At 42.7% G+C, this 16,643-nt stretch overlaps 1 protein-coding gene and 1 long non-coding RNA gene across 3 annotated transcripts in view; one reads left to right on the forward strand and one right to left on the reverse strand.

The window, feature by feature from the left end:
* SRFBP1 (serum response factor binding protein 1) overlaps nucleotides 1-16,643 on the reverse strand; it is a 47,011-nt gene that overhangs the window by 13,952 nt on the left and 16,416 nt on the right. For both annotated transcript variants that reach the window (XM_081213812.1, XM_081213813.1), the window contains exons 2-3: nucleotides 13,531-13,619; nucleotides 12,423-12,495 (exon numbers count right to left, since the gene is read on the reverse strand). In XM_081213812.1, coding sequence (XP_081069938.1) covers nucleotides 12,423-12,495; nucleotides 13,531-13,619 — 162 coding nt within the window. The remainder of the gene's footprint in view (nucleotides 1-12,422; nucleotides 12,496-13,530; nucleotides 13,620-16,643) is intronic.
* Nucleotides 9-15,041, forward strand: LOC308597879. The gene is made up of 4 exons (XR_014013245.1): nucleotides 9-699; nucleotides 1,184-3,115; nucleotides 4,730-4,815; nucleotides 14,899-15,041. It is a non-coding gene; the product is annotated as an uncharacterized lncRNA (long non-coding RNA).

The following is a 16,643-nucleotide window of genomic DNA, read 5'->3' on the forward strand; positions in this document are numbered from 1 at the left end:
GGGGGGAAAAGAGAGAGAGAAATAGAGTTAGCCAAAGGCTTTCATTTCCCCTTTTTGGCAAAACAGGATTAAAATCTAATTTAGATTAAAATCTAACTGGAAATGCAGCTCATTCCTCTTGAAAAATAAGAGATATCTATGTTAATGGTGTTGAATTTTTTTTAAATATATAGACTCGTTGTAATTCTATTATACCAAAAATCTGGAAGGCATTACTGATGTCTCTGGCCTCCTTCTTGTTTCTGCTTTGATATTTCATATCTGTTTTCTGTGATGGTTTTGTTTTATGCTTGATTTTGTATGTTAATAAAATAAAACAAATCCACCACATGCACACAAGTTGACCTATAACACAACCCTTCTAGGATAACGCCAGCTGCATAGTGCAGTAAACAATGTCCCCAAATTTCAACCACATTTACAGTTCTCCACCTCCTGTACAGTTTTCTTTCAAGTACATTGGCAACAATAGCCTTATTTTGTTGCAATTTCCCCTTCTTTTGGTGGTGATCTGTAAATGGCTACACTAGGTAGAGATACAATGTACAGTTATGAGGTAGAGTTACAATACAGAGTAACAGCAGCTGGTTTAACAGGTAGTATGCATGCTTATTTAGAAAATACAGTGGAACCTTGATTCTTGAACGCCTTGGTACTTGAATCATTTTGGCTCCCACATGCCAAAAATCTGGAAGTACCGTATTTTTCGCCCCATAGGACGCATCTAGATTTTTTTTTTGGGGGGGGGGGAATAAAGAATTTTTTTTTATTTCCCTCCCAGGCGCGGGGCTGGCGCGGGGGAAGCCCGAGCTTCCCCCGCCCCCAGCCCCCAGAACAGGCTGCTGCCTGCAAGCCTTGCGAGCCCGGCGGGACCTCCTGCCGGGCGCACGAGGCTTGCGGACATCTGCTCGTAGCACGGGGCGAGTTCCGGAGCGTGCCCTGTGCTTCGGGCTGCAGGCTGCGGCCCCAAGCCTTGCGCACCCAGCGGGACCTCCCGCCGGGCGTGCGAGGCTTGCGGATAGCTTCCTGAAGCCTGGAGAGCGAGAGGGGTCGGTGCGCACCGACGCCTCTCGCTCTCCAGGCTTCAGTGAAAGCCTGCATTCGCCCCATAAGACGCACACACATTTCCCCTTCATTTTTGGAGGGGAAAAAGTGCGTCTTATGGGGCAAAAAATACGGTAAGTGTTCCGGTTTCCGAATGTTTTTCGGCAGCCAAACATCCGATGTGGCTGTCGGCTATTGTTTCCTTGGGCATTGGTGCCCATCAGAAGCAGTGCCTTGGTTTTCGAACTTTTCGGAAGTCAAATGGACTTCTGGAACGAATTACGTTCGAGAACCAAGGTACCACTGGATATGAAATTCAAAATTAGAATCTGCATTTGAATCGTCTATATTCAGAAAAAACAATCCACACAGCTTCCACTTCGGGTTACCCTGGAAATGTAAATGATTTCTAACCGACATAAGGCATTACATTCTTTAGTGATGTTCTGTACAATGCAGGGGTGCCAACCTGAATAAAATATAGGGGGGGGCAGGTAAGCTCCACCCTGCATAATCGATCACATGATACAGTGCACACACACCATTTGAATGGGAATGCCCATCAACTTTGTGGGGATCCACCCCTAAATATTTAATTGTGGGGGTCAAAGCCCCTACAGCCCCTGGGAGTTGTCTCCTATGGTACCCTAATGTACAGTGGTACCTCAGGTTACATACGCTTCAGGTTACATACACTTCAGGTTACAGACTCCGCTAACCCAGAAATAGTGCTTCACGTTAAGAACTTTGCTTCAGGATGAGAACAGAAATTGTGCTCCGGCGGCACGGCAGCGGCAGGAGGCCCCATTAGCTAAAGTGGTGCTTCCGGTTAAGAACAGTTTCAGGTTAAGTGCGGACCTCCAGAACGAATTAAGTACTTAACCTGAGGTACCACTGTACTTCTGTATCTTGGCAACTATATACAAGACACAATTCAAGTAAAGGATTGAGCAGTGGATTGAACATGCAGTTCACCGAGTATCATTTAAAATGTTCTTAATTCTTCCACAATATGCTACAATATGGAGAATGGCTTAGGCTAATTCAGTTTGTGACTTTCGTTCCAGTATTCTATTTTAAAACTTGTTGTTTATTGTCTGGTTGTTGGTAAGAAATGCGAGTAACACATCACATCTGGAATTGCAAATTTAAAATAGCAAGGGGATTTTTTCCCCTTTTGGTCATAGCAAGGTGATGAAAGTTCCAGCCGTCTGATAGCTACTGTGGTCAAATTCACACCAGGTTTTGCAGATGGGAATGTCATTTGAAGTTTTGGTGCCAATTGGGGAAAAACATCCTCATGCCTTCGGAGGGAAAACACACCCACCCCACTTACTAGCTTTACAATAAATTTCACCCACAAGAAGTTCCAACACCACCTCCACCTAACCTAAAGGAAGAATCATCAGTTAATTTGAACTTGATACCCACTACAGCCCTACCTTGGATCTCGAACGACTTGCGAGTCAAACGTTTTGGGTCCTGAACGACGCAAACCCGGAAGTGATTCTTCTGGCTTGCAAACGTTCATTGGAACCCAAACGTCTGTTGCAAACTTCCAGAACGGATTCCATTCGACTTCTAAGGTACGGCTGTATCTCCAAGTTCATATTTAAGGCCAACGCTGAATTAACAAAGAAGCATTGAGCGTGCATCTTGTGTGATGGCACAGAAACAGCATGTAACTGATAAAGTTGTGCAGTGGAGCTGGCCTAAAATCACAACTCCAACAGAGCCGGCTGAACCAAGTCACAATCTCTCTGGTTGTATTTCCAAGCTTCTCTGTAAAATGAGAATGACCAGCTTAGGCAAGTAGTGACAGAATGGATAAGGCAAGGTGGGACCTTTTCTAGCTGGTGAACTAGATCCAGGGTTCCCCCCATGTCCAGAAGGGATGCCCACTTGCACATCCCCCGACATCACAATCTTTCCTTGGTGGCTGGAATTCAAGGAGCACACAACCAATCTCTAGGGGTTGAAGTCAGTGTCGATCAGCTGGTGGCAGCGGACCTCAAGCCGTGGTTTCAACAGGGGCAGCTGCGATACTGAGTTCTCCATCAGGAACTCCACGGTACAACCATCTTAGCCAGATTAAATTAGGTACCTTACAGCTGACTGGCAATGACTTCAAGCCTCACTTTTGGCAGGGGCTAGCTATGCTACAGAGTTCTTGACAGGCTGATCGGCAGCCTTGTGAAGGGCACCTTAAGGCTACTGACTGCTCCTTTGCAGTTTTGTCACTACCTGTCCTGCAGATGATGCCACAAAGGACATTAAGTATAGGATTGGGGGGGGGGAGTGGTTTGGAGAAAACTACTTCGCAGACCAAATGGGGCCCATGATGAGCCTAGTTAGGGCTGCCCAGTGGAGTTTTCCCGCTCCTGTGGTAAGGAATGCAACCCTATGGCACAGGGAAATCTTAGTCTGCAGGTGTACAGAAAAGAAAACCACAAATATCTTTACACACAAAGTAGACAGATGTGGGCAGGTTGCTAAAACACTTTGCTCTGTTGACAAGAGCTGTTATTTATCAAAGTTTCATAAAATATAAAATAGTCTACAAGTACATAAAATTTAAGACGAAATTCAATCTTGAAGTAAACTCATGCAATGGTATTTTTACCAATAACAGTGACATTACAGTGGTGCCTTGCAAGACGAAATTAATTCGTTCCGCAAGTTTTTTCTTCTTGCGAGTTTTTCGTCTTGCGAAGCACGGTTTCCCATAGGAATGCATTGAAAATCAATTAATGCGCTCCTATGGAAACCGCTTGCCAGGCTGGCGGTGTGGGGAAGGGCTTTTCTCCCCACCGCAAGCCTTCAGGACAGGTACGGGAACAGAGGGGAAGGGGCGCAGCGCTTCTCCTCTGTTCCCGGGGCTTGCGGTGGGAGGAGGGTTTTTCCTCCCCACCGCCAACATTCAGAACAGCATTCTGAATGTTGGCGGTGGGAAGGAAAACCCTCCTCCCACTGCAAGTCTTCAGGACAGCCATCCGAAGGCTGGCGTGGGGAGAAGGGCTTTCCGCCCCACCGCCAGCCTTCGGAGCAGCCTTCCGAAGGCTGGCGCGGGGAGAAGGGCTTTCCGCCCCACCGCCAGCCTTTGGAGGAGCCTTCCGAAGGCTGGCGCGGGGAGAAGGGTTTTCCGCCCCACCGCTAGCCTTCGGAGGAGCCTTCCGAAGGCTGGCGCGGGGAGAAGGGCTTTCCGCCCCACCGCCAGCCTTCGGAGGAGCCTTCCGAAGGCTGGCGCGGGGAGAAGGGTTTTCCGCCCCACCGCCAGCCTTCGGAGGAGCCTTCCGAAGGCTGGCGCGGGGAGAAGGGCTTTCCGCCCCACCGCCAGCCTTCGGAGGAGGTCTGAGGACAGTGGGGAAGAAGCGCTGCGCTTCCCCGCTGTCCCGGAGATTTCCCTATGGGCTTTCGTCTTGCGAAGGAAGCCCATAGGGAAATTCGTTTTGCGAAGCGCCTCCAAAACGGAAAACCCTTTCGTCTAGCGGGTTTTCCGTCTTGCGAGGCGTTCGTCTTGCGGGGCACCACTGTATTTCAATGTACTAAATCGACACAAATTTATCTTCTACTTGACAAGAATCCAAATAAACATAATTCCTTTATAAAAACTGGAGGTTGTATTCAATATTACTCAGAGTAGCCCCACTGAAATTAATGACTATCTTTGCTTCATTCATTTCAGTGAGTCTTACTTGGCTGCAACCTTCAGAGTTGAACTAGTCTTTCTTCGAAACCAACAAGTAATGCAGTTTGCGATATGGAACAAAGGTATGTTGTTAAAATTATACCAAAAAAACCATTTTTTTAAAAAAAGGCCTTGGGCATGAATATGCCCTTAGAATCCCTAAAATAACCCCTTTGGATAATGCTTCCTTTTAAACTAAACTCTACTGGTTCACATATAGATTTAAGACTGTAATTCTGTGCATACTTACTCAGAGTGCTCTGTAGACTGATATCTGTGGTCTTATATATACTAGCCTTTTGCACTCTTTCACTCTTGTCTGATGTTCCTAACCCTTCTTTTAGACTTTCTTAGCTTCTTTTGGACTTCTATATATATATATTCTGTTTTAAATCCTTTTAGTGTTTTGTTTTGTTTTTTAGATTTTATATGATTTTAAATGATTGTACCCCTTTCCTTATGCTGGTCTATGACTGTAATAAAATGTCATTGTTGTTGTTGAATTTGGGAGACGTACCAACGAAATCAGTGAGATACGATTCAGATAAGTACAAAGTGTTGGCACAGTTAACTTTTCAAATGCAGTGACATGTTCCTAAACTTATTTTCATGATTTTAAAAGGCTTCCAAGACAAAATGGAAGCAATGACTTCAGCTTAAAGTTTAAACTGGAAACTATGATATGAGCATTTTGGACAGTGTAACTAGAGGAAAGGTTTCAGCCCCATGGTTCCCATTCAAGTCAGTAGTCACATATAGGAAATATAATTAACCGTCTTTCCTCTAGGATGAAAACATTTGTTTGCAAGACCGTAATTTTGTGGTGATTTAAAAAGCAGTCGCTCTCCAAACTGCTCTTTGCAAGCTACTGCAGAAAGTATTTTGGTTATCGATGCTACAAAAACCAAGTTGGACAAAAGGAAAAAGCTGGGTCATAGCATCATTCAGTGGGGCCATCACAAAAACCAAAATTGCAATGTTTGAACATTCCATTTCCTTAGCAATTCTTCAGTTGTGTATGTCAGCATTCGCTTGGGATAGTATCCTCTAATTTTTCCTTGAAATGTGTTCCACATCACCTTCCCCAAAGTCAAAATCAAATTTCAATTATAAACAATATCAGGATTAAAGCAAGAATAGGCTTTCCTAGTTTTGATATGTGGGCATGTACTTAGGTAGTAACTATCACCATAAGCAGTTTTCTCTTTAATTTTCAAATACAGTTGTTCCTTGGATCCTGAACGCCTTGGTACTCAGACATTTTGGCCCCCAAATGCTGCAAACCCGGAAGTGAGTGTTCTGGTTTGCGAATGTTCTTTGGAACCCGAATGTCCAACAGGACTTCCACGGCTTCCGATTGGCTGCAGGTAAAGCCAATCTATACTCATCATGACCTAGAACTTGAACAGTCCACTAAAACCCTTTCTGGCAGAAAATGGTATTACAGTTGGAAGTCTTAAAATTTAAATGTTATGGTATTTCACTGGCATAGGTATAACTGTAATTTAGCTAGCCACTGCTCTTACAAGTACATTCCATGAAATATTCATGCCACTTTGTAAATGTAAAGTAGAAAAAATCCTTCGCTTGAAAACCCTGCTGTAAATTCATAGGTAGTACATAGTTCTGTCTCCTTTTTTTTCTTCAGGAAAACTCTAAACTCCACTTGGTAGCAAATTTAGAATTCAAGTTCAAGAAGTACTTATTAAATATATAAATGAAGCCATTTTCTTGCAATCATATTTACCAACATGGCACAGGCATTGAAAAACAACTGCAAGAATGCTTAAAATGGTTGAGATTCAACCAGAGAGAAGAGAAAAACAGCAAAAGTAGTCGGAACACAGAGCAGATTTTAAAAATTCCATTTTGGACACAAGGCAAGCCATAAAGCTGTTTTGGATTGTATTGGCTGTCATTACCCAATAATTAAGAAAAACAAACATTATTTATGACCCTGCTCCCTGAAATGACTTCAGAAGAGACAATGCGGAGCATAAACATTTCATCTTGGAGGCATTTGTTCTTCTCTTGTGTGATATTAATACTCTTCCTTGCACAAAGCAAAAGTTCAAGCTGCCATAGCCATTCTAATCTGCTTATAATTTGCCATCCTGCTACAGCAGCTCACATATAGAAAAAAGGCAACTTGTGGCAACTTCACACACAGAAGGAAGCGCCTTCATGCCAGGAATGTATGCATCTCGCTGGGAGGAGAGAAGCACGCAAATACACCCCCCAAGCTTGCGACTCATTCCAGAAACATTTTTTAAAAATGCAACTCTCTTCCATATCTTTTTTTGTCTTGCATGTATCACATTAGAGGCACAAAAAGTGAACATGCATACATGTACAACTGCAGCCATTCTAAAGCGCGGAAGGGAGTTGCAAGCAAACTATACAGCTTGGCTCCCCAACAAATTGGCTCCTTAACGCTGTAAACCCAGAAGTTTGTGTTCCAGTTTGCGAACATTTTTCGGAAGCTGAATGTCCAATATGGCTTCCGATTGAGTGAAGGAAGCCATGCCTTGGTTTTTGAAACCATTTCGGGAGTCAAATGGGCTCCCGGAACAGATTAAGTTCGAGAACCAAGGTACCACTGTATTGTGAAAGCAAGGCAGTACTTTGTTTTCTGAATACGTACAATGCCCTTTTTTAAAGATTAACAGGCTGCTGGTGGGGGAAGGCAGTCCTGGAGGCAGTAAATCAATGGGAGTGGAGACAACGAACAGAACAAGGAGTGAGTGATCACACCTCGATTCAATGCCAAGGGTGGCCTTGCCTCTTTGGGTATTTTTCTTCAGGTACTATCCCCAAACAGTCATCGTATTATTCTTAAGTGTTTGTACCTGACATCCTCGAATAGCACTCTGACTGATAGCATTTCAGCATAACTTACTACACCTGTCTGGCAGCTGATCCCTAAAGACTTGATTCTCTTATGGAAGAACAAACGACTTGAGGATGAAAGAGTATGCGAGAAGATAAATCCAGTTTTGTTAAATGATGCGTGGTAATTATTTCAGAAATTAATGATAGCGAACTGACTCAGCTCCCGCCAACCTAGCAGTTCGAAAGCACGCCAGAAAGTACAAGTAGATAAATAGGTATCACTCTGGTGGGAAGGTAAACGGCGTTTCCGTGTGCTGCTCTGGTTTTGGTGTTCTGTTGCGCCAGAAGCGGCTTAGGCATGCTGGCCACATGACCCGGAAATACTGTCTGTGGAGCGGAGAAACGTTGGCTCCCTTGGCCTGAAAGTGAGATGAGCGCCGCAACCCCAGAGTCGTTCGTGACTAAACTTAGGGTCAGGGTCCTTTACCTTTACCCTTCTGTTCAGAGCTGGCCATAACAGCTCAGTCCCATTTCCTTCCTGTTGAAGGATTTCCCCACTTCCTCCGTGGCGAAAGTAAAACTATTATCCAAGGTGTAGCTAATGAACAGGGCAACTTGATCAATGTGCTGTCATTTGCCACCACACTTTGAAGAAATACACTCAAACAATTCCAAAGATCTATTGCTGATACACAAACAAATATACAAATTTATCTAGAAAACTGTTTATATCTATAAGGTCCATACAGTGCTACCTTGGTTCTCAAACTTAATCCGTTCCAGAAGTCCGTTCCAAAACCAAAGCAAGCTTTTCCATAGAAAGTAATGCAAAATGGATTAAGCCATTCCAGACTTTTAGAAACAACCCCTAAAACAGCAATTTAACATGAATTTTACTATCTAACGAGACCACTGATGCATAAAATGAAAGCAATGAACAATGTACTGCAGCCACATAATCAATCAGTAGCTGAACTGGGTTCCACACAGTCACAAAAAAGCAGCAAAAACAAAAACGCAAAATAAATAGCAAAACCAGATAGACCTCAGCATAACACTCAAAATGGAAGTGTGGCACTCAAAACCGACAGATGTGTCACTCAAAACGGAAGAATAATCAAAACAGAGCACGTTCAGCTCCCGGAAAAAAGTTCATAAACTGGAACATTTACTTCCGGGTTTGCAGTGTTTGGGTTCCAAGTTGTTTGAGTATCAAGGTGTTTGAGAACCAAGGTACCACTGTATTTGCAGACAAATTCATACCTAACTTTGAACCATAGGAGGCAGATTATTCTTGAAATTTCTTTAGCTTTAATGGTCAGCTGTGTTGATACGGATGTGCGCCTTAACTGCTGTTAAGGCAGGAAGAGGGAATTTGTTCCTTGCCAGGACTATGGAATCTTATGGCAAGTTCCCAATTTCTTAATTAGGGTTTGCGGATCATAGGCAACATTCAACTAATACACAATATCAGCAGATCCATGGAAATCAATGAACTTAAGTAACATAAGTCCACTGATTTCAATGGGTCTACCGTGAGTAGAGATTAGCTGGGCATCACCTCAGCTCTGTTACAGTGGCCCAGAATGCTCATTTCAGAACAGTGACATGGGTTTACATAAAAACTTGTAACATGTCATGTGATATAAATATTTTGTGAAATAGGATAAATTGAATCAATGAAGGCCAAATAATAGTATTATTGTAATCCACCCTCTTTTTCTACAAATACATCTTATATGTCCAGTTTGGACATCCATAAAATAAATCACGTACAGAGGAAGAACTAGCAAGGTTCATAGCGTTCTTTGTCTCTTTCCTGTATTTTAAAATAAATGTTTTATACAGTTCTGGCAAAATGAAGCCTGAAGAATCTAAAAACAGTTTTCTGTTCCAATAGCTTCAAGAACTCCTGCAAACAATTAACCCAGTTTTTTCATCCACGTAGCTAGAATTTTTAACCAATGTTGTTTGCCTGCAAAGAGGATATTTCTAGCTTTTGAGTTTGGAATGTTTGGGATTTCTGAATCATCTGATTACTACAAATGCCTATTAGTCCTCTTTAATAAATATAAAGTGCAAATATCAAGGGGGAAAGCCCCTTGGACCAGACCACACTGATGTAATAAGAACAAACCTGCCATAGAGAAAAACTTTAATCTTTTTAACAGTTAGTGACAGGACTTCTCAAGTTCCATCAAATACATACCATCCTCTGGCTGGTATTCATTTTTAAAGCGCAAGTGCCTAAATCTTATTGGGTACCATAAACAGTGACTACTGAACAATTCTTCATATGTAACTGTTAGCACCTAGCAGAATGTTTTAACCCCAAAAAGTATTTTACATTAAAATAAAAAAACAGGTAAACTCACAGCCCAACATGACATGAGATTAAGAGTGCTCGACACACAGCGGTCTGTATTTCAAATTTTATATAATGCAAGTTACGCTGCAAAATAGAAATGGTTTTTTCCCCAAGCTGAAGCTGTTTTTGCCCCTGAATCCATTTTGAAATCTGTTTCGCAAAGAAACTTCATGTTTACATATGAAAGAGGTACAAACATAATGAACTTCACCTAGAGAAAAGCTTGACCAGGCATAGGCAAACTCGGGCCCTCCAGATGTTTGGGACTACAATTCCCATCATCCCTAGCTAACAGGACTAGTGGTCAGGGATGATGGGAACTGCAGTCCCAAACATCTGGAGGGCCCGAGTTTGCCTATGCCTGAGCTTGACAGTAGGAGTTATAGAATCTTTCGGGCAAAGTTCATTGTAAAATGTGAGAGCCTCTGCTTGAATGTTTGCAACCAGGATCGAAGCAAGCAATCCCTTCAATCCCGTGAACTGCCCCCAAACTCTGAAATGCACTATAGGCACAAGAAGACGACAGCAGAACTGGATGCTTCACAGGCCACGGCAGAGAGTGTTTTCCTGCCAGGGATGATACTGGACTCCCAAGTCCAAGAATACTGGTAGGAAACAAACTTTACACATAATTTCCACAAACAAAGAAGCCTTTTAGGGCACTTTGGGTCTGGTAGTCTCAGTCCCATCAACAGCAGGAGAAGACAACCTGAGGAGCCCAAGGCGCACTCAATGCCTCAGCCACTTTCCCTCCTTTCACCAAGGAAAGTTTCCAGACCTTGGAGCAGGGAAAGGAGGTTGACAATCTTGGCAAGGGCTGCTTTGTGTGTGTCCTCTAAGCATTCTGCAAGTGCTCCAAATGCAAGCTTGCAACGGTTCACTTTAGGAGTGCTTCAAAGTTTCAAAGGCTTGACCCCTTTCAGGGACAGCAACATGCCCAAATTCCTATACAGGGAGTTTTCTAGTGAACTTGAAGGGAATCGGAATAGCTATATTAATGGCACAAGTAATCAGTATTTCTGGTTTCTGCAGGGAGCTGGATACCTAAAACACACCATCAAGTTTCTGTAATGCAAGTCCGTTTCCTTGTCCAAAAACATAGCTGTGTCCTGCAATTCCACAGATACCAAAATGCCTTCATTTTTGATGGAATGAAGAAAGGGCAAGATAGCTAAAAGACAAAGAGTTGGATCCAGAGTGGCTATTTCTTCAGTGGAAGAGTTCATTCATAGAAGGCATTGGGTTCTGGTTCTGTCCAGAGGAATGGAAAAGGATTTCCACTGACTTCCCCTTTTGCCATGCTGTCTCTAGAGCTCCTGCAGGTCTCCAACCCTATGGAGCAGTTTTCAGGAGGTGTAGGGGTTGTCGGAGAAAAGGACAAATAAACTAAAATCACTTCTTCCTTCCAGTGCCAGTGAAACTCTGCTAAGCAAAATTCTGGATCCAACCCAGTTCTGCTATTATTTTGTTTTTTTGGCTGTAGCCTGTCTCAGAGAGACTTAAAATAACATTTCCTTATTTCCCCTTTTAAAGTTATCTTCTTCTTCTTTGGCGATCACAAAGACCAGTGCATTTGCTATGTGCTTTGAAAAGTGTTGTATAAATTTTAAGGCAATTCTATAGGCACCAAAGTGGAAGCTGTTTAATCTACTTTTCATTAATAATGAGTTCTTAAATACTTCCAAGAACCAGCATATTGTGTAAAATTACTATAGCTCACCTGTTTAGAACAGTAAACTATGCATTCATTAGCAGGGCAAAACAGCATTCCTGCAGCTTAATCTTATGGCTAATTTGAAAGACCAGTCTTACACTTTGACGTTTAAAATTATAAATATTGTACGAAGAAAAGAGACCGTAATTAAGCTATTCATTGCTACAAAAAAGACCTGTTATTCAAAAGCCTGCCAGACATTTACTGGCTCAGCATGTCAGTGTAAGAGAAGTAAAAGAGCCTTGCAAATGCTAATGAATACCCTGGCTTCAGAAGAGAAAAAATACTTTGGTTTCAATCCATTTTGTCAGTTACTGCTTTGCACATTAGAGCAGTGACAGCATTGCAGAAAAATGTAAGGAGTTGGCAAGTGGGAAGACTAGGAACTATGATGTCAACCACCAAAATGTCCATCGCATTTCTGAGCAGCAGAGGCACTTAACAGTCATCATTCAGTTCAGGAATTAAAAATTGAGGCACACTGGTCTGTTGGAAACAAATGCTAGTTTAGCTTGGCAACACGTACAAGTCAAATTAGTCTAGCACCTTGACAGTTACACCAATAAAAAGTAAAATATAAATTTAAAAATAGTCTCCCACCACGTTTGTGGTCTGTTGCTCTCCCATATGTTCTATTTACAGCCAAAACTAGTCCATACAAAATCTGAAACAAATTTATTTGAAGTGGATATTTTTTTTAAAAAAAGACCTGTACAGATGTTTGTAATTTAAGCAGTTTGTAGACCAGATATCCAAAGGCATATGCATAGCGTTACCTTCATGGCATGAATTTCTTCCAGTAACCTTTCTGCACGTTTATGGTTTTTCAATACTGCATCTTCCGTGCCCCTGAAAGAGGAAGGTATTTAAATAATATTGCAATGCTACATATGTTATGTTCCGTTATTATTCACTGTAAAATAATTCATGGTAATAGTTACCAAGGCCTGGTGCAGTTCTTTTTTCCCCTTTTCTTTTTTGCAATCTCTTATCCACGGTTAGGAAATGCAAAAGTTGCACTGGGAGCATAGTGGAATGGTTTGCACATCATATGAGTGCAGAATGGCAGCTAATCCAAGGTCTGACTTAGCTTGGCTACAGGACAGTGGTGTAGCATGGGCTGCTGGCACCCGGGGTGTGTGTGTGTGTGTGTGAGGGAGGGAGAGAGAGGCAGCCATGCCAGCCCAAGCCCTCACTGCCAACTGAGCCACGGCGGTCTGAGTTGGCAGCAAGTGAGGTGAAGCAAGGGGAGGGGAGTAAGAAAGAGGTTCAAAGCTGCCATTTGAGGATAGACCTGAGGGCTGAGGTGCCCTGTTGGCAAAGGAGAAGACGGCTCTCTTCTTGGTGGTGGTGCCCTCCCCCTTCCTCCCTCTCGGCCGGCTCAGGGTTGGGGCACACACTGGTGGCCCTTCGCGAGCCACGAGGAGGAGGAGGCGCTGCTGCCCCAGCCCGCAAGGCCTGGACCAGGTGCAGCTTGGCTTGCCTTCTCACTGCTCCGAACTTGATGAGGACCCCTGGCTGCGCCCCTTCAAAAATCTGTGCCCAGGGCCACGGCCGCCCTGGCCCTCCCCACACTATGCCCCTGGTTAAGGAGGAGATTCCTTAACCATGATTCCAGGCTTGGACAGTGCATTGGCTTAGCTACCAAAGTGACCTGGAAACTCCAAAACACGTTATAGAAAATGAAAGAATGTGGAGACTTGGGACTACTGGGGAGGCTGCAGGAAGAAATACGTCATCATGGCAAGAGGGATATTTTTTGGCCAGAGAGGGGCAGGGGCAAGGGGTTGCTTCCCACTTTCCTGCTAGAAAGAGCCCTCAGCTCCTACTACCAGTTGCCCTGGGATTGCAGAAAACCATAAAAAGAATAATTGTTATGCTTACTTTTTTGCCTTCAGTTTTGCAATATGTCTAGTTAGTTTGCGAATTGTCAGCACTCTGACTTTCCTCACTTCTTTTCTCATCTTCACAACCTGTTTTTTCGGGGGAAAGAAAATGCGTTGTAAAAAAACAACAAGCATCAATAGCATATTTTGAATAAACACTCAAAAGTTTACAAACAGCTTTGAGCATAGTTAGTTCTCTTGCTTAACAAAAGACTGAATTCAGTTTTTCTGCTAAAAGTCAAAACTGCTTCCAAAAACAGCCAGCCAGTTGAGGAACAAACCAAGTCTCAAAACATGTCTGAGTTCTGAAAAGAAACAAGCCATGAAATAGCCAGGACATTCCTATGCAGTCATGTTTAATTTTCTTAGACCTAGGCTTGGCTATAGGTGAAGACAGCTTATTTGTGTTACATGTTCATTTATGTACTCACACTACCACAAAACACCTGTACTTTCTTCTAAGCCTTCTACAGAACAAGACTTCCTTCAGTTAACCACATGAATGTTTTAATTTAAGATGATGTTAATGCAAACCTGACTCATTCTTCGGTAAAACACTCTTTCAAATTCAATTTCACAGAGAAATAGACTGTTTTCTGGTGCAGTGAATGGACTAAATGGGCACTGACATTCAAGAAGAACCCAAATTTTATCTTAGATCAAACATTTCTAGGCAACCCTATAAATTCCTACAGCACTTCCATGATGTCCTAAAACATGAGGTCAGCATGCAATAAATAGGTAAAAAACACAAAATGAAGCACAAAGACAGGGTTAACGCCTTAAAAAAAGCAACCCATATAAATAAGACAGAAATCACCACACCCCAAAGTTAAAAATAGAATGCTAGCCTACCCAAGTTATTTAAAGTATGTTTAATAACCAAAAATAGCAACACTAGCCTCTCTTACAATGGTGCCATAGTTGAGGTCATGTCAATTGCTTTGAGAACCTGAAATGTGGTAGTCGTACCTTGGATCTTGAATGGCTTTAGTTGCTTAACATTTCGGCTGCCAAACAATCGAAAGCCGGACGTGAGTGTTCTGGTTTTTGAACTTCTTTGGAAGCCGAACGTCCGGCGCAGTTTCCGATTGGCTGCAGGAAGCTCCTGCAGCCAATCAGAAGCTGAGCCTTGGTTACTGAATGTTTTGGAAGTCAAACGGACTTCTGGAACGGATTCTGTTTAGCTTTCAAGGTACGCCTGTATATGAACACTAAATTCTAACCAGAGAACACCACCAGATCTAGACTTTGTTCTCACTGATGGATGAACGGAGGTGACATGCCAATTTCTCCTATAGCGCCTCACACCCTCGAGGTAAGGAGGATTGGTAAATACTGCCTCTCCCTCCCCTTCCATTAATAGGAGCCCTCTGCTGGATCAAAAGTACACAGATGGAAGCTCTTCCATTCACAAAAACGTAAGTTTGGATCCAACTCAGTGAAAAGCTGCTATGTGGCAATGTGCGAATGCGCGTGTGTATCTAATTTAATTCCACTATGATCAAAGCCGATTTGGATATAACGGTGTTTTCTGAAGCCTAGCTCACAGACTCAATGCTAGAAAGGAACTTGGAACGCATTTTAAAGTAGCCCTTTCAGCTTACTCCGTATTTCTATTTACTTGCCTGGAGAGCTGCTGGTGCCAATTCTGTAGGGAGAAGCAGAACAAGGAGCACATTTCTATCTTTCTCCGGGAAGATAGGGAAGGCCTCTGTGAGAAGCAAGTGGCTTTCAGAAAACTGGTACATCAGTTAACAGATAGTCAAATAATGTCAAACGACTTCCCATTTATTATATGACCACAATGAAATATCCAGTGAAGTAAAAAATGCCACTTTGAAAGTGGCACCTGTTTTCAATAGAGTTATAGGGTCATTTGTTAACAAGGACAGAAGTGAGGGATTTACGCTACAACGGTCTGAGGGGGGGGGGGAGCTAGTAGTATAACAAAGTTTCCCGCACTACGGTATCAGCTACAAATGCAAGCAAGAGGTCCGGAAGGTAGCAACACAAGAACGGGCTTTCTCTGCAGTGGCTCCCCGTGTGTGGAATGCTCTCCCCAGGGAAGTTTGCCTGGCGCCTTCATTATACACCTTTAGGCACCAGGCAAAAACATTCCTTTTTAACCGGGCCTTGGCTTACTTTGATTGACATCTTACACCCTTTTAAAATGTGGTTTTGTGTGTGTTGCGGGGTTACTGGGTTGTTGTTTTTATTTTTATTATACATTTTGTGGTTTTATATTCTGATTTTTTCCTGTGAACCGCCCTGAGACCTCCGGGTGTAGGAGGCCCAGTTGGTAGTGCTACCTGTAGCTGCTGCCCAGTTGGCATTGACCAGGGACTGGGTAAGGGGCTGCTTCCATTTGTGGAATGCCCTCCCTGGCAAGCTGCTTCTGCCTTCCTCATTGCTGACTTTCAGGAGAAAATAAAAAAAAATCTATTTCTAGCCAGGTATTGGATGAGATACTACTGACCATGGCAACCTTGAAATTAGCAACTATGAAGATACGTGATGGCTCTAATATGTTTTTAGATGCTCTACATTTTTTAAAATAGCTTTTATTTTAAATTGTATTGCTTTCAAATGTTTTTAGATGCTCTAAATGTTTTTATTTTTATTTTAAATTGCATTGCCTTAAATTGTAAACTGTACTGCTTGCTGTCCTTGGAAGAGCAGGCTAGAAATTTAATAAAAAACAAGTAAAATGTCACTATTTCCTACCCTAAGACCTGAGAAAATATTTATTAATATTACTTGCTATGGGAGGGGTAGTTTATTATTCAAATTCCGACTCTGTAGACACTTCCGATTTGTTTGGTAGTGGGAAGTATAAGTGTAACAGCCAATTCCAAACCATCAGCCTGACCTCTTATTTAAGGTTGGGGGGGGGGGGGAAGGAGTCAAGATAATTTGCAAGGCTTGTTTTCTTTTTCCTTGTGACAGTCTCCAAAAAGACAGCCTCCCTCTGGGAAAATGCACCCCATGTGGAACAAATATTGATGTAAAATGATACTAAAACTAAAACCCTTTAAAAACAGTTTACTGCAAGGTAAAAGTGTTTGCATATCTGAAACCAATTGGGTCAGGAATTAGAAATTTGGCCAG

This window comes from Podarcis bocagei (genome assembly GCF_964188305.1).
Source record: "Podarcis bocagei genome assembly, chromosome: 11".
NCBI classification, from domain to species: Eukaryota; Metazoa; Chordata; class Lepidosauria; order Squamata; family Lacertidae; genus Podarcis; species Podarcis bocagei.